Source organism: Podarcis pityusensis (genome assembly GCF_964106645.2).
Source record: "Podarcis pityusensis genome assembly, chromosome: 1".
In the NCBI taxonomy this organism is placed as follows: domain Eukaryota; kingdom Metazoa; phylum Chordata; class Lepidosauria; order Squamata; family Lacertidae; genus Podarcis; species Podarcis pityusensis.
Window position 1 is genome coordinate 22,134,687 of NC_138028.1, and position 27,971 is coordinate 22,162,657.

Below are 27,971 nucleotides of genomic sequence, written 5' to 3' on the forward strand. Positions count from 1 at the left end.
AATGCCCGATAAAACAGCAACAAGAGATTGGATATTATATTCTGATGGAAACTTGGGGAACGCTTTGGAGAAAGGCCCATAAATTCTCATTAAATGCAAACATAAGAGAAAACTGTTTTGAAGTTATGTGTAGATGCTTTCCTTTTTTTTAAAAAATGATATTTATTGAAGGAATTTATTTTTTTTAAGTTACAAAAGAAAACAAAGTAGAAAAAGAGAAAAACAAGCCACTTCCAACCATACAAATACACAAAATAAGAGAGAGAAAAAACAAAAATACACCACAAAAATTTAAAAACAATTAAAAACAAATCCATTATTTTCAACTCCTCAACTGTCATTACCCTCTTTCCTTGACCTCCTCCTCCTCCTCCCCTTCCTTGTGTCCTGGTTGTTAATTGTCACAGCAAATCCTTTCCATATTTCATAATATTCTGTCATTACATTACCTTAAACTATTTTAATCTTATCTTACTATAAAAAACCTTGGAACTTAAAACTTAAATCTTATTTTTACCAACTTCTCATAACCATAATATTCTTACATAATTCTTTAAACATTTTTACTAAAGCCAAATAATTTAATTCCAACATTTTTCTAACATTCATCAATTTTATAAAACAGTCCTAGTGATGAAAAAAAGAAATAAAAAACAAATCCAATCTTCATCCAGCGTCCCTTCCTCCTGGTCCCGGGTTTGTCAGTCCTTATTATCCCATCGATCTGGCGCATTAACCTGGTGACCTTATATCCGAGGCCCTTAAGTCTCTTCCATGTCCCTTCCGCAGCTCTTCTTCATATTTGTAACTGTATTTTCCCTTGTCTCCTGCTCGTTTCACTCGTGGGAACTCCAGCTTAGCAATATTTTTGACCCTTCTCGACAGATCAGCCCCTTTTCCATAATCGACACTAAATTCCATGTGGTATTTAAAAACATGTTTCAAAAACCCTCCAAAATTGAGAGCCCCCACAATCCCAAACATCTCACGGCCCATTGCCAGACTTGAAAAGTCCAAAAATCCCTGCATAGGAGGGTCTATCCAACCCCCCATTTCCAAACCAAACCAAACTTTTTCTTTCCAAATCTGGCTTTTTCCAAGTTCATTTGTCAAATCCGAAAGCTCATATTCCTGTTGGGCCTGTCCTGTCAGGGCACACTCCTGATTTAATTCCTGGGTGGGCTCCACATATTTTCCCACTGCCTGTTCAAAATTTCCCACTGCCTGTTCAAAATTTCTAATCGAATCAGCCATCAAATTCGTCTTCTCATGTAGCTGTTCCAGTAGGGCATTTGTTTTATAGAAAGCACACAACAGAGCTTCTGAATACATTGTCCTGCAAGGTTAGATGTCTATTCCCACGATTGTAATCTGTAACAGCTGCCAGCTCCCAGGAGTTGGTTACAGTTTCACAGTCTCCCTCTAGGGGGAAAACTTCTATTTGATCTTTCTTTTAAAGACAAGTCTAGCAACAGAGTTTCCTTTTTTCAGATATTTTGTCAATATTTGTTCCTTTAAGGTGCGAAAGGAAACAATGGAATCACTATGTTCCTCTTCTTTTAGCTATCTGTCAAAAGCGTTTGTCTCTGGTCAATGAGCTTCAAACGTCAGTCCTGACACCCCGCTCCAGGATCAGGACGGTGGAAAGTTACTTTACTTTAAACTCACTTCTGCAGGTTTAAACAGTCCAAAAAAGATCCCCCTTCTTCTCCTGCTGCCGAAGGGGGGTTCAACAATTTTAAATGATGAAAGCCAACCCTTTAGAGGCGATTTTCTGAGCTCTAGTTTACGTTGTCTTTGCTTTATTCTGTCTACAAAGAAACGGAAGGCCGACTTCCTGTTTAGACCTTCCCGTTTCAGTACCAAATTGAAGTAAAATTTTTAAGGCCAATTCCTTTCTGCTCACAAGTCCTTATTTAAAGTCCAATTGTTCAAAGTTTAAGTACTCACGGGTGCTTATTTTAGAAGCCAAATTGTCCCAGGAAAAAGGCAGCGCTCTCCGGAAACGGCTGTGCAGCTTCGCTCCACGGAAATAGCAGTTGACTCACAGCACCGCGCCGCTTCCCCCTCTTCGCTTCGGAGCCCGTTAGTGGGTTCCTTTGCGGGTTGGGGGGGCGCTAAGGGTGCCCGCCGAGTCCCATGGTCACAGGCTTCATCCGCCTGTGATTTTTAAAAGGGTCCCCGCTTCGCCGTAGCGGAAAAGACCCGTTTCGCGCAGAGCTAGTCCCTCCAGTTCAGAGGGAGTCTGCCATGCCGATGGCGCCACCCCGGAAGGGTGTAAGTAGTTGTACTTACCTAGTTGTAAGTAAGGACTGGTCTAAACATTGCTGAAAGGTGTAAGAGAGAGTCTGGAACATATTTTCATATGTAGTGGTGGTGCTGGCATAGTCAAAGATACTGGAAAATGATTTTTGAACAAATTTTAAGAACATTACAATATAATATACCATTAAATCCCTTTTTGTTATTATTTATTTTAAGCAAAAAAAAGAAACATGTAAAACTTCTCATTTTATATGATTATAGCAGCAAGGATGTTGTTACCCCCAAAGTGGAAAGCTTTAGTATTACCATATGGTAAAGAATGACTAAGCTCTAGGAATTTAAGAGCAAAAATAAGAGGAATGAACAACAATGAATTTACAGAAATATAGTCTCTAGCTATTTATTCAATTTTGCAAAATAAAATAAAATATTGTCTTCCAAAAGTACAATATGATTTCAGTCTGTTTAAAGTGTTTACCCTTGCACTTCTAGTTGAAGAATATTGGGAATAAGAGGTGGTATGCAATTAAATTTTGAATACCACTCATTGAAATTAGTGAACATGAAATTAATTTCAGTGGGTCTACTCTGCATAAAACTTAGCTGAAGACCATCAAAGGACTGGGAAAGGTTTCTGCCTTAATGTGGTAAATGTGAGCATGGTGCCCTCCAGATGTTATGGACTACAAATCCCATCATCCCTGACCATTCACCATGCTGACTGGAGCTGAACTCCAATATCATCTAGAATGTCACAGATTCCCCACCATATTCACATATGGTCATACTTCCCCTAGTTGCCCCTATCCAAAATAGAAATCAATAGAAATTTTGTAGAAATCAGGGAAAAGTTGAATATTGGTATATTCTTATACAACTTTTATTGAACATGCTCCTCCCTGGTGGGGAGAGAGAGGGCAGGGGAATGTACTTTGTAGTATTCACACAAATTAGGCTGCCTATTTATGCATTGCTAAAGAGAGAGGAAATGCATTAACCCCCTCAAAAGGGGTCATAAAATCTGCATATGCTAATTTATATGCATAGATGAAAATTTAGAAATTGCTATAATTTAGTTTAAATAGGAATACATCTCCTAATGGAGAGAGAGACTGACTGGGGCAGTTGTTGTATTAGCTTAGCCTGCTGCTTAGAGCTATTTTGATGGGTGACTTCTGTCAACAGCGTTCCAAACAGAGAATGCCTTCAAACAGAAGACTGTGCTCTGTGAAGCAGGACACTTGCCCACTGTAATGCAAATACTTTATATGCAGAATAGTACAAAAGTATCGCCCATCCTCCTCATGAATGTCTCCACCTGGTGCAGGCTTATGTAAAAATAGCAACTAGAAGTTATTTTAACATCCAGATGTTCATAATCAGATTGTACTGGATTGGACAGATATTCTCCATCTTGGGGTTTTCCAGTTCTGTGAAGAATAGGAAACTTAGTGCTTTGACATCTTTCTTTCACGGTGAAAGTTGCTCCCTGTTTCAGTGCAAAGATGTTTGTCCGGGCAGACATTGAAGGGGGAGAAAAAACTGGGAAAATTCCACATGGAAGTATATTTCCTTTCTCGACCCTCTGCTGTTTCAGCAGAACCAGAATGGATAATTAGATGACTTAACTGCAGCATGTAAGAACAGGGCGGGAGGGATAAATGGAAATCCCATTTGTTGAACTTTTCAACTCTTTGATTAGCTTCTGCAATGGTTTGTTCTGAGTTTGCCCTTTGCAACGGGATCAGGATAGTTCTTCTGTCACAAAGGGAGGTTTTCATGCCACCAGTTCTGCCTCGGTGCCCTTTGGCTCCATGCTAACTGCTGCAAGTATTAACATAGCTGAGCTGATTTTGGCAACCGGACAGGGGAGGGGAGAGCGGCGGCAAGGGGAGGGGAGGGGGGAGATCTCTTCCAAGTGGGTAGAAATGATATGGGAACACATTAAAGTTGATTAAACGACTTAACAAGCGGCACGCACAGCATGGCTCTAAAGTCTGTCTGGTTGCTGTCAGATAGGCTAGTTGCTGCAGATCTTTACGTTTTGCTAATACATCCATTATCGTCATTTCCCAGTCATACATGTGTGGCTTTCTAACTGCTGGTGCAGCTTTCAGTCTGTGTCTGCCCTGCAGCTGTCAGTTAGGCACACCTGCTTTAAGCCTGGGGTTCACACCCATGCACTTCCAGGCAAAGGCTTTCGGGCCTGTCTTAGCTGAGAAATTGTTTTACATGACATCTGCAGCTACATAAACCTCTAATCCCACTTTATGGAAGCTTCTTTGTGACTGAGCAATTGGGGTTCAGCAGGGTTTTCAAAGCTTGAGAAGGTGCACTGATGTTTAAATACAAACATGGCTGCCCAACTCTAAAATCACATCTCTCTCTCTCTCTCTCTCTCTCTCTCACACACACACACACACACTTTAACTTAATTTATTTATTTGCTTGCTTGCTTGCTTGCTTGCTTACTTACACCCCACTTTTTCAGACAATCATTTCCTCCCAAAATGGCTTATATCAATCATAAAGTTGAAGTCCTGTCTTCAGGCTTACAAGCTAAAAAACAAAAGCAAAAAACCCATAGATATACATAGAAAAGGACGCGGCATGAAAATATAGCAAAATGGTGAGCTAAGAAGCATTTATTCTTGTTTCAGACCAGGCTGATCTTGCTGGTTGCTCTTGTTTGGAGAGCAGCTGGTGCCCCCTTTGTCTTTTGACCCATGGATGGGGCCAGAGTTTTGTATTTCTGCTTTCTTCTGCAATCCCAGGGCAACTGGAACAGAGTGCTCTTCTTGGCTGGGGGTGGGTTGAGGGTTGCAAACTCTCTTCAACTGTTCCTTCATTGGGCGATGGATGGGGCTGGCTTCTTCTGCACCTTGCCATATTGTTGTTTCTGGATGTCAGAGGGAGAAGCTTCCCATGGCTCTTGTTTCCCTGGCCGATTGCAGAGACCAACGTGTGGTCCCCTTCAGCTCTGCAGTTCCAGGGCAATTTTCTTTGATGAAGTTGTTACTGTTAAAGAGGCACGGATTTCTCTTGCTTACAACAGAGGACTCTTCGTCTTCAGATAGGGATGAAATAATATTACTAGATTTTGGGGTGGCAATTTGCTTCTCCTTAGGCTGGTGTCTACTGAAGCATTTCTAAAGGTGGAAGCTCATGTATCGGTAGTGAGTTCAAGCACTTAGTCACGACAGCTATGTAGGCAGGCATCTCCATGATCGATTTCCAGCCAGGCATCTCCCAAACTAACCTACCTCACAGGGTGGTTGTGAGGATAACATAGGTGGGATGTGGGAGAACAGTGTACACTGCCCTGAGCTGTTTGGAAAAATGGCAGGATAAAAATGTAATACAGTGGTACCTCGGGTTAAGAACTTAATTCGTTCTGGAGGTCCGTTCTTAACCTGAAACTGTTCTTAACCTGAGGTACCACTTTAGCTAATGGGGCCTCCCGCTGCTGCCGTGCTATTTCTGTTCTCATCCTGAAGCAAAGTTCTTAACCCGAGGTACTATTTCTGGGTTAGCGGAGTCTGTAACCTGAAGCGTATGTAACCCGAGGTACCACTGTAATAAGAATATATTGGTAAGAGATTATATGGCAGGATTGAATTGAAGCTTGCTTTTTTTTTTTAATTGCCCAGGAAGCTGCATGCTAAATTGCTTGGTCTTGATGGACTGTGATAAACTGAAATCTCAAATGTTGAAGCAAAGGAAGAAGAAAAACAAGCTATTCTGGCTCAGTAACCCTAAGTGAGCAATCATACTTATTACAAACCGCCTTAGGAATACCATATACAGAATTTGGCCAAGGTCAATGTAGACGGGCGCTGTACATTCTGTTCAGAAGAAGGCTCACCCGGTGCCAGAGAACACTGAAATTACCAGCACTGAATTGTACAATTTATGGAAATATGTTAGAGTGCCATAAATCTGATGCTGGAGTGAAGTACAAACAACATAGAAATGCTTTTTGCCTTTGTAGGTGTTATAGCATGAGGTGCAGTCATGAACTCTAAATTCTGACACCCTCCAAACGTTAAACTTTAATTCCAATCAGTACAATGCAAGTTAGATGTTAACCACATTGGGTTTAGAAATCAAAAGAGTTATTGAGTTGCACTCCCTAAAACTGCTGTAAGAGCAAAAAAAAAAAAAAACCTTCATATTTTTATAGTCCTCTATATAGGGCTTCATAGATACATTATCTTAGTAATCCCTAGAAATAACTTCAGAAATGCAGGTCATTATTATAACCAAAATAAAAAAGAAAGTGGAGAGCATTCTCTACAACAGGAACACACAAAGTGGAAAAGAATTCTAGGCACACACAGGGAATAAAAAGTTTCATTTATAAAGTTTGTGGCTAGGGTGCAATTGCAGGAGAAAAATGGTAGATGTCCATAGAGAAATGGCAGCTGGGGTTTCAATGCATGAAGTGGCCAATTATGAATTGTTACAGCCTTTAAGGCATTCTTTCCTTTCTAAGATTTTTATTTCCTTTCACTGAATAACCACCCATCTCTTCTTGCCATGTTACACCTCCCTCGCTGTATCCCGCATTGAAAAGTCCCTTGCCCTGGAGTCCTTTCTTTTATTTTGGCAGCTTTTGTCTTCTAGTTGCAGGGTCCAGAGTCTGAGAGTGAGAGCAATGCGCTGAATTCTCTGGAATAAACCTTAACATTTTGGGGGGTGAACATGTCAGATGTGAGGGAAAACTTGGAGAGATGCTGCAAAGACCAGGAAGCAGGAGGGGCTGGAATTCCAGCCAAGGAGAAACACTGGCTCCTTGTTTTGCTCAGCAGAGGGCCATCAGAAATGTGCACTAGACTTTGTCAGACTTGTGACAGGAGCTGATATTTCTGCTGAAAAGGCTTCATGTAAGGACTTTTCATGCCAGTATACAAAGGAAAGGTGGAAAAGCTCCAAACCTCGCGCAGTTTAGAAGTGTTTACTTTCTACAGCTATGAATTGTTCTGAGAACATGGAGAACTTCTTTGCAAACAGCTTAATCTTTGCAATATTGGTCGAAGCTGTTGGTTCTCGCTGTTTGGGGTCACGATCTAGAGAACCTGTTCCGCATTTAGAAATCTGCTTACACCATACAGAGCAGCTCTTTCTCCTATTCAAGCACTTTGGGCAAAATAACCTTCCCCATTTAGAGGAAAACTCGAGCAACATACTGAGCATTTGTTCCTTGTGTTCAAGCGGTTTCAGGTGGCTAATTATTTCTCTTAACCTTGTGTTGTGCAAGAACTTTACTTATTATGTGGATATGGTAAATATGAGCAGTGCGATGCTTTGCACGCTTGACCCTCACATCTCTTAGGGTAAAGATTTCTGAATTGAATAATCCTTGCAGTAAACAGGTTAATATGAGGATTTTAAAGTTGTGATGGCCAAATAGCTGATTCATCTGTAATGTACATCCCATAACAAGGAATACAGTACATAGAAGGCATACCTGTAGACCAGGGAGGTGAACCCCGCTCGCCTTTAAAAAACAAAACCTCAATTTTTTGCCTTCCAATTTTTTTCATGAGTTTTTGCCTGCAAACTAGACCAGGTGAGGGCAACCTTAATCCTCCAGATGTTGTTGAACTTCAGCTCCCATCAGCCTCAGGAGCATAACAATGGATCATGGTTCATGGATGATGGATGGTAGTTCAGCAAAATCTGAAGGGCCAAAGGTTCCTCACAACTGATCTAGACCAGTGTTTCCCAAACTTGGGTTTCCAGCTACTGTTGGACTATAACTCCCATAATCCCTAGCTAGTGGGACCAGTGGTCAGGAATTATGGGAATTGTAGTCCTACAACAGCTGGAGACCCAAGTTTGGGAAACACTGGTCTCAACCATGACTGAGAAACCTTTGGCCCTTCAGTTGTTGCTGAACTACAACTCCCATCATCCATTGTTATGCCTGTGGATGATGCGGACCTCCAGATGTCATTCCACAATTCCTGACCATTGGCCATGCTGGCTGGGACTGATAGGATTTGTAGTCTGACAACATCTGGAGGGCCACAGGTTCTTCCTCTCTTCATTAGATGCTCCCCAGCTTTTAGTACACATTGGAATTTGTAGCAGGGGAAATAATTGCATCATGTTTGCATTAATACAAACCAAGCAACTGCATGGTTAAAAAACAACAGCTTCTTATCTCATCCTTATTTGGATTGTTTACATTCACGCTATTTTGGGTGAGGGAATAATGGCTCTTGCAGGCTACTGCTGGATTCCTTCTTCCCCTTCCTCCTCGCCTCCCTGCTGTGACGTTGAACTATAGTCCCGTTTCCTACAGCTGCTTGGAAAGGGAGGACAGGAGAGCCCTTGAGTCTCAAGTTCCTCCTTTATAACAGCTTAAAGTTCTTTGTGACTCTGCAATACCAAAGTGCTTTTTCCGTCTCTTGCTCTGCATGTGCAGTTGTTGCCTTATACTCAGCTGCATGATTCAGTACGTGCTTTGTGGTGCTGAAACTTTTGTTTGCCTTTCTGTCTCCTACGTTGCATGCAAACGACACTAGAACTTAATTGTCTCTGTTACATCCTGCTTGTCTTCTGAGGAACTTGGGGGCTGTGGAGGGAAAGTTGAGTTTAAACGGAAGCAAACACAGTTCTTTCTTTTTTAAGTGCTGTGAGCAACCTGCCTGCAGGCCTACCTGATCACCTGATATAAGTGAGCCTAAAAGGATGCTTCTGCGCATGCTAAATTTTGCTATTTCAGGGTCACTTGCCAATGCCTCACTAGGGTCTTGTGTTCTTCTGCTGAGCCTCATGCACTTCCTGTAGATTTAAGGTCGTTGTGCTATTGGGACACACAGACAAAGGCAGGTTCCGCCCATGCACTTCCCCCCAGGATTTTAGAGTGGTGATTTGGCATTGGCAAATGCAGCTGTTTCTACTACTTAGCTTTTCTGGATTTCCTCTTTCTTTTTAAAAACACTTATCTTTGCTTGGCCGCATTAAATAACAGTGCACTCAATTAATTCCAAATCAGTACGGAGCCCAAACTGCAAATGACGATGACAGGCCCCACCTGCGTGTTCAAAAGTGAATCTGTCCTGCTGAGGTGGTTAGATGCAAAAGAGGACCTTCAGTAGATGTATAAAAAGAGAGGATTTCAGCTGGTATAGTTTGTCATGCAATGTCCATTTCCTGAAATTTGCTCTTCTACATAATAGTTAAATTTAATAATTTGAATAAGTTAAATTATTTATACAGTGGTACCTCGGCTTACATACGCTTCAGGTTACATACGCTTCAGGTTACAGACTCCGCTAACCCAGAAATATTACCTCGGGTTAAGAATTTTGCTTCAGGATGAGAACAGAAATCGCACAGCGGCGGCACAACGGCAGCAGGAGGCCGCCCCATTAGCTAAAGTGGTGCTTCAAGTTAAGAACAGTTACAGATTAAGAACAGACCTCCAGAATGAATTAAGTTCTTAACCCGAGGTACCACTGTATTGTTAAATGAAGAAGCAATAAAAATACAATTAAAAATCAGTATGAATATTCAGTGCAATGGGTGTGTCATCTCCCATTTTCAGCCACAGATCCACAGACATACCATGGACCATCTGAATAAAGCTTGCAGACCACTGATGATCCACAAGCCACAAGTTTGGGAACCCCTGGGCTAGATGCTACAGAAGTGGCCTTGGCCTAGTTCCTCCTTCTCTGTTCCTGTGGCACAACACGGTCTAGCTTTATTCATTTGCTGGTGAGAGGTGGGGAGGGAGGCCCATTTAAGCATTTGATTGGATGTCTTCCTACATAATCCTTCCCAACTCACAATTGGATATGTAAGATCAATTGTTCCTTGGTGCAAACATTGAGTGCATGACAGTGGACAAGAGTGCCTTAAGATTCATCTTGGTGCCCAGGGGGGATGCAGACACAAGAGGGAAGACAGGTCAAGGTGGCATTGGAGATATTTTATTGTACAAAAGCTTTAGCTTTGGCTGGAAACTTAACCATACTGTGAGCCTTCGGACCATTCTGAAGAAAACAGGAATGAGTTTGCAGGTATCTTGTAGGGCTGCAGAAGACAGGCCTGCCTGGTGATATTGCAGAGCTACTGTCTTGAGTAGATAGAACCGAGCAAGATAGATCAATAAGCTGAACTGGTGTAAAACATCTTTGTATTCTGACTGCAGTGGTTCTGGGAAATGGTAGCTCATGGCTACTAGTTGAACACCCCTTAGAATGCCACTGCCAACGTGACGCAGGTGTGTAGATGGCCCAGCTCAGTAGGTCAGGTTGGCATGTTCAACTATGCTTCATGATATTCCAATATTCTCCGTATCTTTATATCTGGAGCTGAGTTTCCATCTGAACACCCAGATTTGATCTCACACAGAATAAACCTACTTCCTGCTTTTTTTTACTTTTCCAGCTTGACCTTACCAAACCGATAGAAGATCAGGGTCCATTAGATGTGATCATACACAAACTGACGGACGTCATCATTGAAGCTGACCAAAATGACAGCCAGTCGCTGGAGCTGGTTCACAGGTTTCAGGTGAGTAACATAGTTGATACCTTGTTGTGATTTATGGCAGATGCAAAGGGCAAGAAGAAGAGTCTGGTTAAGCTATCCCTCCACCTGCAAATGGCAGTCCTATGGCCTTCTGCTTGTATTGCAGAACAGCATTCAGATGTGCAAAGCAGCAGAATTGCATGTAACGTTTGTCGCCCTTCCGTCTGTGCCCATTGCACTTTCCGAAGGCGAATTTTCCTTTCCCCTCTAGCACATTGGTAAACTTGGGTCTGCTTGAAAGTGTGAAGAGATGCAAATCGCATAGGTGAGCACTGTTCCCTTGCCAGGGTATGCATCTACAGCCCTGTGATTGTGCCAGCAAAAATGTCCAAAAGAGGAAATGCCCCGAGTTGTCTTGTGTTCAGGGTGGGGGTTGAGTGGGAATTTGATATCTTGGGACAGAACTACATGTTATGTATAACTCTGGGAAGCTGCTACAAACTATAGCTTGTAGATGTTCTGACCTTGCTCAATGTTACCGGCTGGCAGCTGTGGGAAAGTGCTCAATTTGATTATTGTCTCAGCATGGGAGGAAGTGAGCTTAAAAGTTACAGGGGGGAGGGATTTATTTGTGGTTTTCCTGTGCCATATGTTCCTTGTAGTTGCACCTTTAGACCTAGCAGCAGTGTTGTATTGCCTACAGTTAGGTTCTTCTAGGGCTCCCCTTGTGGCCAAATCACACCCACCTGGTGTCATATGTGATGTCAGGTGTTGCGCAGGTAAGCGCAGGGCTTGGCTGAAAGGCTGTTTCTGCAGGCTCAGCCGGTTGGCAGAGTAGCACTTTGAACAGGGTTTCAGAAGACCTGGGAGGGAGGGAAGGGGGGGGGAGTCACCTGAAGTCATTGTGATGTCAAAGTTAGCCTGTGAGAGGTTGGGATTGGACCAGAAAGAATTCTCACCATGGTCTGCAGCAGAAGGAAGAGTGAATGCAGTTAAGGAGCTAAACACAGGCATCTTTCAGAACATGTCATGTGACCTGTTCCCTTGGCTATTCCTTGCATTTCCTTTTGGATGTGCAGGTGGTACAAAAAACACCTGACATGGATGTTGAGAATTACTGCTTCTGCAAGTCCTGACTGCAGCATTTTATGTTGCTGACATTTTCTTTCTTTCTTTCTTTCTTTCTTTGGTACAAAAACTTCAAGGTGATACCTTCTTAAATTAAGAGGAGCTGTTCCAGTTAATTGGCCAGCCTTTGCATTCGAAGCAGAAGTTTTCAACTGATGCTCTTGCAGCTTTAAGACGTTTGCCGTCGGCTGGGTGAGCTCAGCGTATTAAATAGCTTAGCTGGAAACAAGCTTTCAGTTGTTCGGTATTGAGAGGCAAGCACCATTTTAAACAAAATAAATACAGGAGGACCTTTGCACAATGGTTGCAGCCAAGTAGCATATTTCAAATAAACAAAGCAAGAGAATTATTGTTCACAGAAACTATTCTACGCTGTACTTTAAAAGTGGATTTCTTAAGAAATGCACTTTAAACTATATATAGTGTGATGGGACGATGAGCTGCTTGTGTGTAAAATCCAAGTCCCTCAGAGTTTGGTCAAGTTTGCAAACCTCTGTCTGTAACGGAGCCCCTTAAACATGGCTCCGTCAGTCGCTGGCAGATTCCGACAGTGGTTGCTTTCGGAATCGCTTCCAACATAAAAGCTCCTTAACGGAAACACGTCTTCTGGACTCTCTGCGTGACAGTTTCCGGCGAGGAGTGGGTGTCCCTACAGGAGGTCCTGAAACCTCCCCACTGTTTTCGCTGGAAGTGTCTCTGAGCCATCCCTCCAGCTCACTTTCCCTCAGCTCACCTCCTCTCCCCCTACTGGTTCCCTCTTCAGCTGCTGAGTCTCTCCCAACCTGTGTGAGCCCTTTCACCTCCCTTCCTTCCGATGGCAGTTCCCTGACATCCACCTCCCCTCCAGGGCCCCCTTCACCCCCTCCCGCCCCCTCCTCTACGGGCGGTGAGGAGGCAAAACCCCGGAATGAACTTCCTTCATCTTCCGATGTCTCGAACACTTCTCTCCACCTGTTGCGGTTCCTGGTCTCGAAGTACTCCTCCTCCTCAGAGTCCATCTCCCCTTCCCCTTCCGAGTCCGGGAATCCTTCCAACTCCTCCTCCTCATCGGTGGTCCCAAAGTATTCCCTCCGGAACCTCTCCACAGGCTGAGGTTTCCTTGGGAACCTTTGATGGAACGTTTCTATCAATACCTCGTCATTGATATCTTCTGCCATTACCCAAGTGTTTTCTGACTCCGGTTCTCCTTCCCACGCTACCAAATGCTCCACCTGATCCCCCTTCCACCTGGCGTTGAGGATTTCTGCCACATGGCTGCTGCATTCCCTTTCTTCTATGACCGGTCCCCGAGTGGCCATCCCTTCTCGTCCCCCCTCATACGGTGACAGTAACGACCTGTGAAATACTGGGTGCAGTTTCATGTGGTTGGGTAACCGGAGCCTGAAAGCCACTGGGTTGACCTGTTGAATGACCTCAAAGGGACCCAATCTCCTGGGTCTTAATTTCTTACAACCTCCTTTGAACGGCAACCCTTGGGTTGACAGCCATACCCTATCTCCCACCCTTATGGTTTCACCTTCCCTTCGGTTCTTGTCTGCCTGCCTCTTGTATTCTTCCTTCGCCCTTTCTAAGTTGAGTTGGAGCTGACGATGGATTGCTTCCATTTCTTCTACAAAAAGCTCGGCTGCCGGGACGCTCCATCTCTCCCCTTCTCCCCCTGAGAAAGCCCTGGGATGACACCCATAATTAGCCAAGAAGGGGCTCATCCCTGTGGACACATTCTCGGCATTGTTGTAGGCAAATTCCGCCAGCGCCAACTTTTCTACCCAGTCATTCTCTCTGTCATTGACATAACACCTCAGGTATTGCTGGAGGACACCGTTTGCTCTTTCCGCCTGCCCGTTGGTTTCAGGGTGCCGGGCAGTCGAAAAGTTGACCTCCACCTGCAGTAAGCTCATGAGCTTCCTCCAGAACCTGGAAGTAAATTGTTTTCCTCGGTCTGAGACCACCCTCAATGGCACCCCGTGCAACCTAAAAATGTGTTCTACAAATAACTTCGCTGTCTCTTCCGCCGTGACTGCATGCGAGCAGGCTACAAAGTGGCACATCTTTGTTAGTAGGTCTACCACCACCATGATGGCTGTTTTCCCCTTGGACTTCGGCAGATCAGTCATAAAATCTATCGACACTGCCTCCCAAGGTCGTTCTGCGGTTGGTAAGGGTTCTAATAGCCCCGCCGGCGCCCGCCTCTCCCCTTTGGCTCGCTGGCATTGCTCGCACCCTCTTACATACTCCCGTACATCTTCCCTCACCTTAGGCCACCAAAATTCCCTGGTGACCAACCACATGGTTTTGTGTTGTCCAAAATGCCCCGCCGTGGGGCTGTCGTGCAACTGCTTGAGTACCCTCCCCCTTAAGTCTCCTTCAGGGATATACAGTGCCCCTTTGTAATACAAAGCTCCATTTCTTTCCTCGAAACCCCCTGGTTCCTCTCCCTCACCCCTAAGACCTCTGAGCTTATTCTGGGCGTATTCATCATTCTCTGTTTCCTCTACCAGTTCTCTTTGCCCCACCAATGCCGCCCCACACACCCAGCGGTCCTCTGGGATGACATGTCTCTCTTCGGGTGCCCCCTCCCCTTCCAAATATTCAGGTTTGCGTGAGAGAGCGTCCGCCCTAACATTTTCTGGACCTGGCACATAACAAATTTCAAAGTGGAATTTGGAGAACTCCTGGGCCCATCTCACTTGCCGTTGGTTGAGCACTTGTGCCGTTCTCCAATACTCTAAGTTCTTGTGGTCCGTGCACACTTGCACCTTATGTTGTGCCCCAATTAATAAATGCCTCCATCTCCTGAACGCTTCATGAATGGCTAGTAGTTCTCGGTCATACACCGTGTAGTTCCTCTCAGATTTGTTCAGCTTTCGCGAAAAAAAGGCACACGGTCTCCACTCCGACTCCTCCTTGCCAGGCTGCAGAAGCACCGCCCCCACAGCCCGGTCTGATGCGTCCGTTTCCACTCGCATCGGTTTTTGTAAATCCACATGCAGGAGCTGTTCTTCCGAAGCGAACGCCCTTTTCAGCTCCTCAAAAGCTCGCTCTGCCTCCGCCGTCCAAACGAATTTCCTCTTACTGCTGAGACAGTCCGTAATGGGCGCCGTCAAGTGGGCAAAATTTCTGATGAACTTCCGATAGAAATTTCCAAATCCAAGGAATCTTTGCACATCCTTCCTTGTTTTCGGTGTTTTCCATTCCAGTACCGCTTGGACCTTGCCAGGATCCATGGCCAATCCCTTGTCCGACAAGCGGTACCCCAGGAATTCTACCTCCTTGGCATGAAACTGACACTTCTCTAGCTTCACCCACAGCTGATTGGCTTGCAGTCTGCCCAACACTTCCCTGACGTCTTTTACATGCTGCTCCTCATTCTCTGAATATACTAACACGTCATCTAAGAAGGCCACACAATTCTTGTAAAGCAAAGGCCCCAGGACGTGGTTCATAAACGATTGAAAGCACGCGGAGCCTGCTTGTAAGCCGAAGGGCATAACTAAATATTCAAATGCCCCCAAAGGGGTGAACATGGTGGTTTTCCCTTCATCCCCCTTCCTTATTCGTATCAGGTTGTACGCCCCCCTCAGGTCCAGTTTAGTAAAAATCTTTCCCTTCCTGACCCTTGTCAAAATGTCATCAATTCTGGGCATCGGGAAAGTCACTGGTTCTGACACTGCATTTAAGGCCCTGAAGTCCACTACAAGTCTAGGTTTGTCCGTGTTTTTTTTATCCACAAAAAACACTGGGCTGCTCCCCACCGCCCTGGACTCTCTGATGAACCCTCTCTTCAGGTTCTTGTCAATGAACTCCATTAGCTCCTGCATCTCTCTGTCTGACATGGCGTACAGCTTGCCTACAGGGAGCTGTGCCCCAGGGAGTAAATTGATTTGACAGTCAAAGGGTCTATGTGGGGGTAGTTTGTCTGCCTCCCTCTCGCTGAAGACGTTGCTCAGGTCGGCGTATTGTTGGGGAACCTTCCCCTTCTCCGTTACTTCCGTCCCTGCTAGAGTGGCTCTGGCCCCTCCTTGAGCCTCCCGCTCTTTGCAGTGTTCTAGACAATGTGCTGACCCAAAGGAGACCACTCTCTGATGCCAGCCCACTAGCGGATCATGTAACGCTAGCCAGCTCATCCCCAAAATAATGGGAGCTCCTCCCAAGGTAGCCACATTAAACGCTATTAGCTCAGTGTGTCTTGCTACCCTCATTATCATTGGGACGGTCTGCTGGCTGACTTCTCCTCCCAGCAGCTCCCTTCCATCGATCGTGGTCACCTGCAAAGGGTTACTTAAAGGGATAGTCTGTATCTGGTGCTCAGCAGCAAACTCCTTACTCATGAAATTGCAGGAGCTGCCTGAGTCCAATAGCGCCTTTATCTTTAGTGGGTGTCCGTTAGGCAGCTCTAGTAACACCTCTATCACTAGGGCGGGTTTAGGAGGTTCCGGCGTGGGCACTTTCACTGCTCTTTGGCCTGGCTGCTGTGCCCTGACGGTGGCAGCCAGGCGTTGGCTTTTACTTGCTCCGGTACCTTTTCCTCCCTCTCCCCAACAGCTCCCGCCATTCCTTGCCATTCCTTTCTTTGGGGGCAGACTCTGGCAAAATGACCTGGCTGTTGGCAGAGATAACATTTCTTGGCGCCCTTCCCCTCCTTCTTCCGCTCTTCACTGGGCTTTGAAACTGCGCGCACGCGCGCTGTTCCAATTTCCATCGGCTCTCCCGGCGGGAACGGTGGCTCTGGAATCTCTGGAATGCGAAGCTCCCTCCAACGTTCCCCCTTCCCTTCCCGCCTCTCCAAGGCTCTCGCCTCTTGGCGCGCTCCTATGGTCAGCGCTGATTTGGTCAGCTGGTCCATAGACTCCGCCCTGGGCGCCCGGGAAAGTTCGTCTTTCACAGCCGAAGAAAGCCCTTCTTCAAAGAGCATTTGAATGGGTTCCGCCGATAGATCCCACCCCAATTTATGGATCAACATGGTAAACTCAGTCCAGTACTCACGAACAGATCGGCTCCCCTGTTTGCACGCCATTAACTGTCTGCGTACCACTCCCTGCTCAATATCGCTGGAAAACATCAGATCCATGGCACGAAAAAACTTCCTCGTGTCCTTCAGGATGTCATTATTCGTTGCCATCAGGGGCCTCACCCAGTCTTTCGCCCCCTTTTCGAGATGCCCAATCACAAAAGCCACCCGCGATTCCTCGTCGGGAAAGTCATCAAACTGCAGATTAAGGGCATATTGCATCTCTATCCTAAAGGTATGATAGTCCTTGGGCTCCCCCCCAAACTTCTGTACCAATCCTGGCAACTTTCTGGCGAGCGGGGTGGTTTTCCCCTTCTCTGCATCTTGAGCCCTCCTCTCCTCGAGCCTCGCCGTCTGCAGCGCTAGCTGGACCTCCAACGCCCGGTTCCTTTCTTCCAGGCTTGGACCCGCTCCAGCTCCTGCTTCTCCGGTTCCGGCTGGGTTGCTCATGATGCCTTCTCCTGCACAAGCTGCTCACGGAGACTGTCGGAATGCTGTGATGGGACGATGAGCTGCTTGTGTGTAAAATCCAAGTCCCTCAGAGTTTGGTCAAGTTTGCAAACCTCTGTCTGTAACGGAGCCCCTTAAACATGGCTCCGTCAGTCGCTGGCAGATTCCGACAGTGGTTGCTTTCGGAATCGCTTCCAACATAAAAGCTCCTTAACGGAAACACGTCTTCTGGACTCTCTGCGTGACAGTTTCCGGCGAGGAGTGGGTGTCCCTACAGGAGGTCCTGAAACCTCCCCACTGTTTTCGCTGGAAGTGTCTCTGAGCCATCCCTCCAGCTCACTTTCCCTCAGCTCACCTCCTCTCCCCCTACTGGTTCCCTCTTCAGCTGCTGAGTCTCTCCCAACCTGTGTGAGCCCTTTCACCTCCCTTCCTTCCGATGGCAGTTCGCTGACATATAGTTTAAGTACCTTCTTGCAAGACTACTTAAACCAAGTACAAAAGTGAAGGTATTTCTGTTCTCCATAGCCCAGGACAGAGGACTTAGAGGATGTACTGTTCGTCTGCCCTGGGACTTTTGTGTTGTCTTTATTTGGGCTAATCCTCTCCCTCCCTACTGAAAACATAAGAAAACCTCTGCTGCATCAGGATAGAGGCCCATCTTGTCCATCATCCTGTTGTCACAGTGGCCAGACAGATGCCTCTGGGAAGCCCGCAAGCAGGACCAGAGTACAACAGTGTTCTTCCTACCTGTGATCCCCAGCATTTGATATTCAGAGTAAATACTACACAGATCTGGAGTAGAGTCCGTAAGATGGTTGGGTGGCAATTTGTATGCCTCCTTCTGGCAACTCCTGCAGCCAAGCTGGTGCCTAATGTATTGCTCTGCTTTCCTCTGGACCACATCAGTGAGGCTGAGAAGGTGGGTCTTGTCATCTGGGCATTCCAGGACCTCCATACACACTCCACCCAGGTGCTGCTCACCCCTGGAGGCACACTCCATTGTCTCTCGAGACAGATGGATGCCAAGAAGAACATTCTTATCTCATGGGGACACCCTTACACACCTGCTAATCAGCTCTGCAGGCTTCCTGTTGGAATGGTTGTTGCAGAAGAAGTTGACTCTGGACCATGTATAACTGGCAATTCCCCTACCCCTTGTGTGCTCTGTGATGAAAAGCCTCCGCCAAGTGCTGCAAGCTTCTGTGATAACTAAACAGGAGCAAGAAATCCTCATCAGTGCTTGGCAATGTAAAAACACCACTCATTTGACCTTGGAGTTACTTGACGCAACTGGGTATCCCTTGGGCTCATTACTGGATATTAAATTAAGCTGTGTACTAATTAGCAGCTACATGAATAAAACGTTCCCCCTCCCTCCTGCAGTGGAAGGGTCAACACCAACCATCTCCTGAGGGGGTTTCTACCCCTTGAAGTGTAATTGCCGGGACTCCACATTTTAACCCTTTAAGAACTCACAGCTATCCATGGAGTCACAGGTTAATTCTGTGTGCAAGGCGGCTATCTACCAGCTCCATCTGGTATGCCGGCTGAGACCCTACCTGCCTGTGCATTGTCTCACCAGAGTAGTACATGCGGTTATCTACCGCTTGGACTACTGCAATGTGCTCTACATGGGGCTACCTTTGAAGGTGACTTCAAAACTACAATTAATCCAGAATGCGGCGGCTAGACTGGTGACTGGGAGCAGCTGCTGAGACCATATAACACCGGTCCTGGAAGACCTACATTGCTCCCAATATGTTTCTGAGCACAATTCAAAGTGTTGGTGCTGACCTTTAAAGCCCTATACAGCCTTGGCCCTGTATACCTGAAGGAGTGTTTCCACCCCCATCTTTCAGCCCAGACACTGAGATCCAGCTTTGAGGGCCTTCTGGTGGTTCCCTCGCTTCAAGAAGTGAAGCTGCCCTCCCATCAGATGTCAAGGAAATAAACAACTATCTGACTTTTAGAAGAAATCTGAAGGCAGCCCTGTTAAGGGAAGCTTTTTAAGGTTTAATGTTTTACTGTGTTTTTATATATGCTGGAAGCTGCCTAGAGCTACTGGGGCAACTCAGCCAGATGGTAAATAATAATAATAATTATTATTATTATTATTATTATTATTATTTTCATCATCATCATTATCATTTAAAGCCAGTTCCCAACATTCTGTCACTTTCTTATGTGATCAGGGGGGGAAGAGCCCACAATGTAGCTATTCATATATGGTCACAATTGGCTATCGGTAGCTAGGCCAGGGATGGAGAACCTATCTGACCCTCAGAATTGTCCCCTGGCTATACACCTTCCTCAGCCTCCCAACTTCTTCCCAGGCCATCCCCCTCACCAGCCCTGTTTTCTACCTCCTTGATAGTTTTTATTTTATTTGTCTAGCTAAAATGTGTCCCTCAGAGTGCTTCTTCTTTGCTTGGATGGAAGACAGAGCCCCTCTTCTCACTGTTTCGGAGAGTCATCACCCGCCAGCATTTGAAATTCGCCAGGTGCATTTTGCACCTGGATATTGGCCATTTGCCAATCCAGTGAAGATGCCTAGTCGCCAGGATGGCACCTGACGTCTCCACTACCTGGAGATGCATGCCTGGGGATCCTTGGATACTGACTATTTCCACACATTGTGCAGAATTCTATCCATTATATTTTATCTGCACAATCAGAATGAATTTCAGGAACAAAAAGTTGTATTGAAAAAGCTGGCTCCAAAATGGCAACTAGGCATTCCGTTTTGGTGACTGTAACCCTGGTTTAAGGTGCCATTTGACACCTAGCTTATATATCTGAGTTTCTAACACTGTCACCTGCCCCCACCTGGGAATTCAATTGCAAAAGGTGCAAGGTGCTTTAGGGGGATAGAAGATTCAGAAGATGTCTCCTGCCTGCTCCCTTTCCAGTATCAGGAGCATCCTCTGAGGAGGGGATGTTCCTTCTGGATGCATGCAACCCAACACATGATTGATACAAGTGATTGAATTCACAATTATAATTTATGAAGCACCTTAGAATCTAGGTAGTGTGCAATGGTTATATTAAGAACAGCAAACACTGCCCATATCTTTTCTTTAGAAGAGCCTTTGTGGGTAGAGGGGAAGACCATGGTTCAGTGGTACAGCACCTGCTTTGCATGGGATAGCTCAGTTGCATAGTACTCTCAGGCTCATGGGTTTGAGCCCCACGTTGGGCAAAAAGATTCCTACATAGCAAGGGGTTGGACTAGAATGACCCTTGTGGTCTCTTCCAACTATACAATTCCATGCTTCTATGAAGGTCTCAGCTTCAGTTCCTGGTGTCTCCAGGTAGAGCTGGGGAAAGCTCCTGCTCGATCCCTGCAGAGATGCTTTGAGCAGTACAGATCTAGGTGGACCAGTGGGTGACTCAAGGCAACTTCCTATGTTCCTTTGAGTACAAGGAAGATGGAGAGGCAGAGATCAGATGTCAAAGGCTTGGTAGCAAAGGTAAGTTTTCAGAGGCTGCTGAAACGTGTGCAAGGAGGAGGAAGCACAGACTGTGCAAGTTCCAGAGAAAAGGGGGCAGGAACAGAGAAGGGGTGAAACAGGAAGCAACCTGAGGTTTAACCAAGAGGAACGTTATCAGTAGACTCAACCAAAACAAGAAGGCAAATGAAGAGAAAGAAGCCAAGATAGATAAAAGGAAGTGAAGAGATTTTAAAAAATGAACAAAAAGAAGCAGCAGCAACTTAAATTGGATCAGCTAAGGAAATGGAAGCAAATGAATAGAATTCTCTAATGAAGGGGAAACGTGGGAGAAAGGAGATCCAGGGTGAAGGTGAGAGAGATGCCAATCAGAAAGAAGAGAGAGTAATCAAGCCATGAAAGAATAAAATAAGGCACTGTTAGGAGTAGAAGACAAAAGACATTTCAGGCTGATACCAGTATGGTTTTCTTTGCTGGGGCTTGAATGAAAGGAGTGGGAGTGGGGGGAGAGTTGGAGGACTCACAGTTCAGCATTTGGAGGAAAAGGAAGAATGCAAGTATTATTCAGAGTGAGAGAAAAAAGAAGGCTCAGGTGTAGAAATAGGAAAGCGGGTGCTCAGTTTGGAATAAATTAAGCTTGAGTTAATAATACGTAAGGGACGCGGGTGGCGCTGTGGGTTAAACCACAGAGCCTAGGACTTGCCGATCAGAAGGTCGGCGGTTCAGATCCCCGCGACGGGGTGAGCTCCCGTTGCTCAGTCCCAGCTCCTGCCAACCTAGCAGTTCGAAAGCACGTCAAAGTGCAAGTAGATAAATAGGTACCGCTCTGGCGGGAAGGTAAACGGCGTTTCCGTGCGCTGCTCTGGTTCGCCAGAAGCGGCTTAGTCATTCTGGCCACATGACCCGGAAGCTGTATGCCGGCTCCCTCGGCCAGTAAAGCGAGATGAACGCTGCAACCCCAGAGTCGGGTTAATAATACGTAACTTAATAATACGTAACTCTGCTGGAACGTACCAAAGGACCATATAGCTGAGCATCTTGTTCTCTAATTGTGGATAAGCAGATGCCCATGGGAATCCAACAAATTTTCCAGGGCCGCAAGTTACAGTTACATCAGGCCACCACCTTGATGAAGCTAAGCTTGACTGGCTCTGGTTAGTGTCTGGATGATTGACTCCTTGGCTACTACACGTATTCTGCCCTGGGTTTCATGATGGCAAAAGTGGGATATAAATGTAAGGAAGTAAATAAATAAAATAAAGAGCAGAACCTGAGTGCAATAGCACTCTTCCACTCATATTCCTTAGCAACTGATATTATTGGAAATATTACAGCCTCAGTTTTGTTTTCTTGAACAGAATTTGTATGCCGCTTAATTGTAAACAACAACAATCCTCTAAGCAGTTTTGACTAGTAGCCATTCATAGCCTTATTCCCCATGAATTTGTCTAAGCCCCTTTAAAGCCATCCATGTTGGTGGTCACCACTAAATCTTGTGATAGCTAATATAATGAGAAGACAATTCGGTCAAAAAGTAAACAAGATAAGCCAGGGGCAAGGAAGCTTTTCTGGTCAGTAGGCCAGATTCTTATCTCCCCACTTCTGCTGGGCCAGATTTGATTGGTGATCGATGAGGTAAGCAGAGAAATTAGAAAAAGTTCCCTCCCTCATCTTCTGCTCCTGCAGTGGTACCCAATATTTTGCCAGAGCCATGGAAGTGAAGCATCCCACATATTCTGTGGCCCTTCTCATTTCCGGCTGCTGTCCTTCAGTCCCTGTCACTGAGAAACAACACAGTGGCAATCTAGTGCAAATTTAATAGAGAAAGAAATGCAATGGGAACCCTGAGAGATAAGAATGAAATGAGAAAGCATCAAAATCCAGGGGATGCTGTGATAGGATTCAAATAGGAAGATCTACTGAATACAGTGGTACTTCGGGTTACATACGCTTCAGGTTACATACGCTTCAGGTTACAGACTTCGCTAACCCAGAAATAGTGCTTCAGGTTAAGAGCTTTGCTTCAGGATGAGAACAGAAATTGTTCTCTGGCAGCGCGACAGCAGCTGGAGGCCCCATTAGCTAAAGTAGTGCTTCAGGTTAAGAACAGTTTCAGGTTAAGTACAGACCTCCGGAACGAATTAAGTACTTAACCCGAGGTACCACTGTATATGAAACTAATAATAAAACTTCTGTTTTATTCAATAGAGTATAAAAATTAGAGGCATACTACTACTACTACTACTCCTACTACTCCTACTAGAACCCCCACCCACCCAAAGTAATACAAATGGTCTGTGAAGCTGTTGAATTGCTTTCATTCAGAAAAAAAGAAAACATTTTCCAAAATCCACTTCATACACCGTAGCCTGACTATTCTCTGGCTTGCTTTTCTTCACATAAGCCCTAGTAGATGTTTGCTCTTTTTAAATTAGATTCTGAGGATGGCATATTTCGTTTCCAGATATAATTGCACACTTGTGTGACACCCAGGCCGTTGGACAGCTTGTATGCAATTCTTATTGTACTCTTGGGCATGTTCAAGAAGGTGCTCTGCATGCGCTATCATTACAAAAATGCTTTTAGCTCCATGAGCAGTTCTTTAGAGGCTATTGATTTTATCTTTGCTTAAAATGCACATTACGGAGAGCAGCTTCAGCTGCGTTAGTTCACTTGCTATTCATGCCCTAGTATTGTGCTCCATGCCATTTTCACTCAGATGCTTAGACATAATGGCCTTTCATTTAACTTTGTCATGATTAATTTATTTACATTTTGCTGTGGCTTTAGCAACATAACATGGCCTTCTGTTGTAGCTATCAGACTTGGCTGCATATGTAAGAATATACAGTGGTACCTCGGGTTAAGTACTTAATTCGTTCTGGAGGTCTGTATTTAACCTGAAACTGTTCTTAACCTGAAGCGCCACTTTAGCTAATGGGGCTTCCCACTGCTGCCGCGCGATTTCTGTTCTCATCCTGAAGCAAAGTTTGTTTTTTTAAAAAATAAATTTTTATTAAGTTTTGCACAAATATCTCCAATCAAACAATTTCATAAATGACATATTTTCATCTTTTGGACTTCCCTCAGCTTTTCTGACAATCATCCGTATTTAAATTTTTATCTACGCATTCCCCAAATTCAGTATCGCCTTTTAAAATACCTTTTCAAACATATTTACATTCTTGCAATATTCCTTATATTTTCACAAAGCTTCTTTAAAACCCACTAGCGTTGTTTGTTTATCACATACACTCTTCAAATAATCTGTAAATTTTCCCCAGTCCTCAATGAACTTGTGATCTCGTTGATATCTTATTTTTCCAGTTAGTTTATCCAGTTCTGCATAGTCCGTTAGCTTCATTCTCCATTCCTCCAGAGTCGGTAGTTCTTCCTGCTTCCATTTTTGGGCCACATCCTGAAGCAAAATTCTTAACCTGAAGCACTATTTCTGGGTTAGCGGAGTCTGTAACCTGAAGCATATGTAACCCGAGGTACCACTGTGTATATATATGTAAAAATTTGTGTCCAGCTTAATGAACAGTCACTGCTCTTTCTTACAAGCTGTTTTGAACAATGTATTTATCCATTGTAAAAGTACAGATAAATGCCCTAGCCTTTGCACGTTACCCTAAGTGGAAATGCATGCTGGGTCATATTGCGTCTGGTTGACCTTGCTTTGGCTGTAGGTTAACTAAGAATAAAGTTCCACAGAAACCATGTTTACTAGTGGCCCTTGTTCACCAGCTCTCCTGCTTTTACGGAGTTGAAGTTATCAGCCTGCTGTGAAGAATTCCACATGATCCTTTTTTATATGAAAAAGGGGGAGGGAATGAAGTCACATAGGAATTTAATTTAGAAGGCATATTCCTTATAGTATTTCTAGGCAAGCCAAAGATCATGAGAGGGAGGCTTGGAGACAGAAGTTCATACATACCAGCTTTGTGAGCGAGACATTTTATTGCCAGGCTGGGGAGCTATCTCATCTATAAAAATTTCAAGACGACAGTTTTGCACAGATTTTAACAAAGCTAATAGCATGTAATGCAAGGAGCTATAGATTTCATTTATTATCTTCCCCATGCCAGGTCCAGATGAACATTATAATGCCCATCACCCTTTGCCCTTATTGCACCCCTGAAAAATGTGCTCCTGCAGAAAGACTCTAGTCTTTCTGCAGAATGGCAGGATAAGAAGGGATACTGACAGTCTGACATTGATTGTAAGGCAATGGGAACTAGCCAGATTCTTAGGCTCGATGGTGAGAGAGAGCCTGTTACCCTTCAGATAACAGACTTTGGGAACTCGTTTAAAAGTGTAACAACTTGAACAACCCAATTCTGTGTTTGCACAATCCAATTCTGACTTAAGTTCCTGGGATATGCGTGACCTTCGGGCACCTGCACCCAGGCCTTTGCTTCCACATCACACCTCCCTTTTTGAGACTGGGGCAACACACCAGGAAATTGCCCTTGGCACGCCTCTCGCGGTACAAAACGTCTTATGGAAGCAGTGGCAATAGGCCCTCCAAGATGCTGGGGATTGGGCAATTGCCCAATGGCACTGATCCCTAAGGCCAGCTTTGCCAATGCTTCTTTTGAAGAAGCACATTTCCTATTGCACTCAAAGAGAGGGAAAGAAGGGAGAAAAACATTTTTTTAAAAAGTTCAGTCATCTGATATTTTTATTTGTAACACGCTCTCAGAAAACACGTTGCTGTGGGCACTGAAGATTTTGTACAATTTCTTTACTGGTTTGCAGAAAATCCCCCCCCCCTTCTAATTAAGAAGACTTTGCAAGATGGCAGAGTGGAGTATGTTGTTGTTGTTGTTGTTGTTGTTGTTGTTGTTGTTATATTTCAATTGCCCTTCCTCCCAAAGGAGTCCAGGACAGCAAACAACAAAGCAGAAAAACAGTACACTTAAAAATAAAATAAAAAACATTTAAAAACACAAAGGCAAGTTGATTACAGCTTGAGGAGGAGTTACACACTGGGCAATCTGGAGTTTTGTGCAACATGTAGCCTGGTGTGCACTGTGTCCTTGTTATAAGGCTTAAAAAGTGACTAATTCCTATTGTGTGCTGTCCAGCGCCATGAGCTGTCTCACATGTGGTGCGTGTGAGCTCCTGCTGTCTATCAGAGGGCAAGAACAAATTGCATACCTATTGTTAGGCTGGTGCATAATGAACTTAGGACTTTGATCGTGCACAGGCTTTCTGCTGCCTAGGAACATCCCATGTTGCATTTGTGCTGCGTGAAAGCACTTGTCTCAAGTGGGCATTTCCACTGAAGGGCAGTAAGCAAGACAAATGGTTTTGTATTGACACGGCCGCTCCTTCCCGTCATTTTTGCCTGGACCGCTCTCCCGGAACATACTGTTGCCTCTTGGCTCTGCCACCTTTTCAATGAAGTTTTTAAGTTTTAGCGGCTTAGTCTGCACCCACACCCCACACCCCCCCACTTAAACAAAGCCTGAGTGTGGGCAACTGCATTTGCTTGTTAGTTTCTCCTCTCTCTTTCTCAATCACCCTCTCTCACTCTCCCCCCTCCCCCATATTGTAAATTGAGGTTGTAAGTCCTGTGGAACAGGTCTTCTGCTAATGTTGCTGTGTAAGGTGTCATGCAATTGGATAGCACAATATTATAAAATGCTGCATTCGCCCCTCTGAGCATAGGTGAAGGAGCAATGGATTTTGTATTAATTCTGCCTTTCTCTTAGTTTGCGCAAAGAAAGCCCACAAAAGAAGCCCAGTCCTTAAAATAACAAAATTCTATTTGCAAATCTAAAACAAAACAATCTGGTGTTTTTAATTCAAAGTCTTTGAGCCCACTGCTCAGGGAAGGCCTGAACTCACCTTGAGCTTCTTACGGCCCACCTGCTGATGTAAGCCAGATGGCTGCTTTTTCACAAATGGATAGATGCGTGGAGCCGATGGAATGTCTCCTTTAATTTTGCACAAGATTTTTGCTGTATTGCTGCTGCTGCTGGAAAATGTTGTTATAGCACAACTATATATTGTTTTCTCTTGCAGCAAATGGATTATAAGCTTTTACGGGATTAACTTCTATCAGCAAAGGAATACAAATGCCTGGTGGTGTGTGTGTGTGTCTAAAACTTTCACATGCCAAGAACAGAGGCAAAAATAACCTAAAGATAACATACAGTACAGTGGAACCTTGTGTTACGTACCACCCTCCTTATGAACGCTTCGGGTTATGAGCTCCACTAACCCGGAAGTAGGTGCTCCTGGTAGCGAACTTTTCTCCGGGATGTGAGCGGAAGTCGCGCGACAGCAGCAGGGGGCACCATTATTATTATTTTTTATAAGATATTTATTGAAATTTTCAAAGTATTACAAAATAAAATAAAAGCAGTAGAAAGTACAAAATAAAAATAGTTAACAAAGTAGAAAAAGAAGAAAAAACAACAACAAACCCCTTCCAACCATATGAATACAAATTCAAAAATAAGAAAAAGTGACAAAAGAAAAAAATACAAAAATACATCACAAACAATTAAAAACATTTAAAAACAAATTCATTATTCTCAAATCCTCAACTGTCATTACCTTCTTTCTTTGACCTCCTCCTCCTCCCTTTCTTTGTATCCTAGTTATTAATTATCCCAGCAAATCCTTTCCATATTTCATAATATTCTGTCATTACATTACCCTAAACTGTTTTAATCTTATCTTACTATAATAAAATAAACCTTAAAACTTAAAACTTAAATCTTATCCTTACCCATTTCTCATAACCAAAATATTCTTTCATAATTCTTTAAACATCTTTACTAAAGCCAAGTAATTTCATTCCAACATTTTTCTGACATTCATCAATTTTATAAAACAGTTCTAATGGTAGAAAAAAGAGATACAAACAGATCCAATCTTCATCCAACGTCCTTTCCTCCTGGTTCCGGGTTTTGTCAGTCCTTATTATCCCGTCGATCTAGCCCATTAACCTGGCAGCCTTATATCCGAGGCCCTCAAGTCTCTTCCATGTCCCTTCCGCAGCTCTTCTTCATATTTGTAACTGTATTTTCCCTTGTCTCCTGCTCGTGGTAACTCCAGCTTGACAATATTTTTAACCCTTCTCGACAGATCAGCCCCTTTTCCATATTCAACACTGAATTCCATATGCTATTTAAAAGCATGTTTCAAAGACCCTCCAAAATTAA

General features: G+C 44.5%; 1 protein-coding gene across 1 annotated transcript in view; it reads left to right on the forward strand.

The window, feature by feature from the left end:
* The window catches only part of ITPK1 (inositol-tetrakisphosphate 1-kinase), a 129,115-nt gene that overhangs the window by 61,376 nt on the left and 39,768 nt on the right, over positions 1–27,971 (forward strand). The window contains exon 3 of the mRNA XM_080991471.1: positions 10,672–10,797. Coding sequence (XP_080847597.1) covers positions 10,672–10,797 — 126 coding nt within the window. The remainder of the gene's footprint in view (positions 1–10,671; positions 10,798–27,971) is intronic.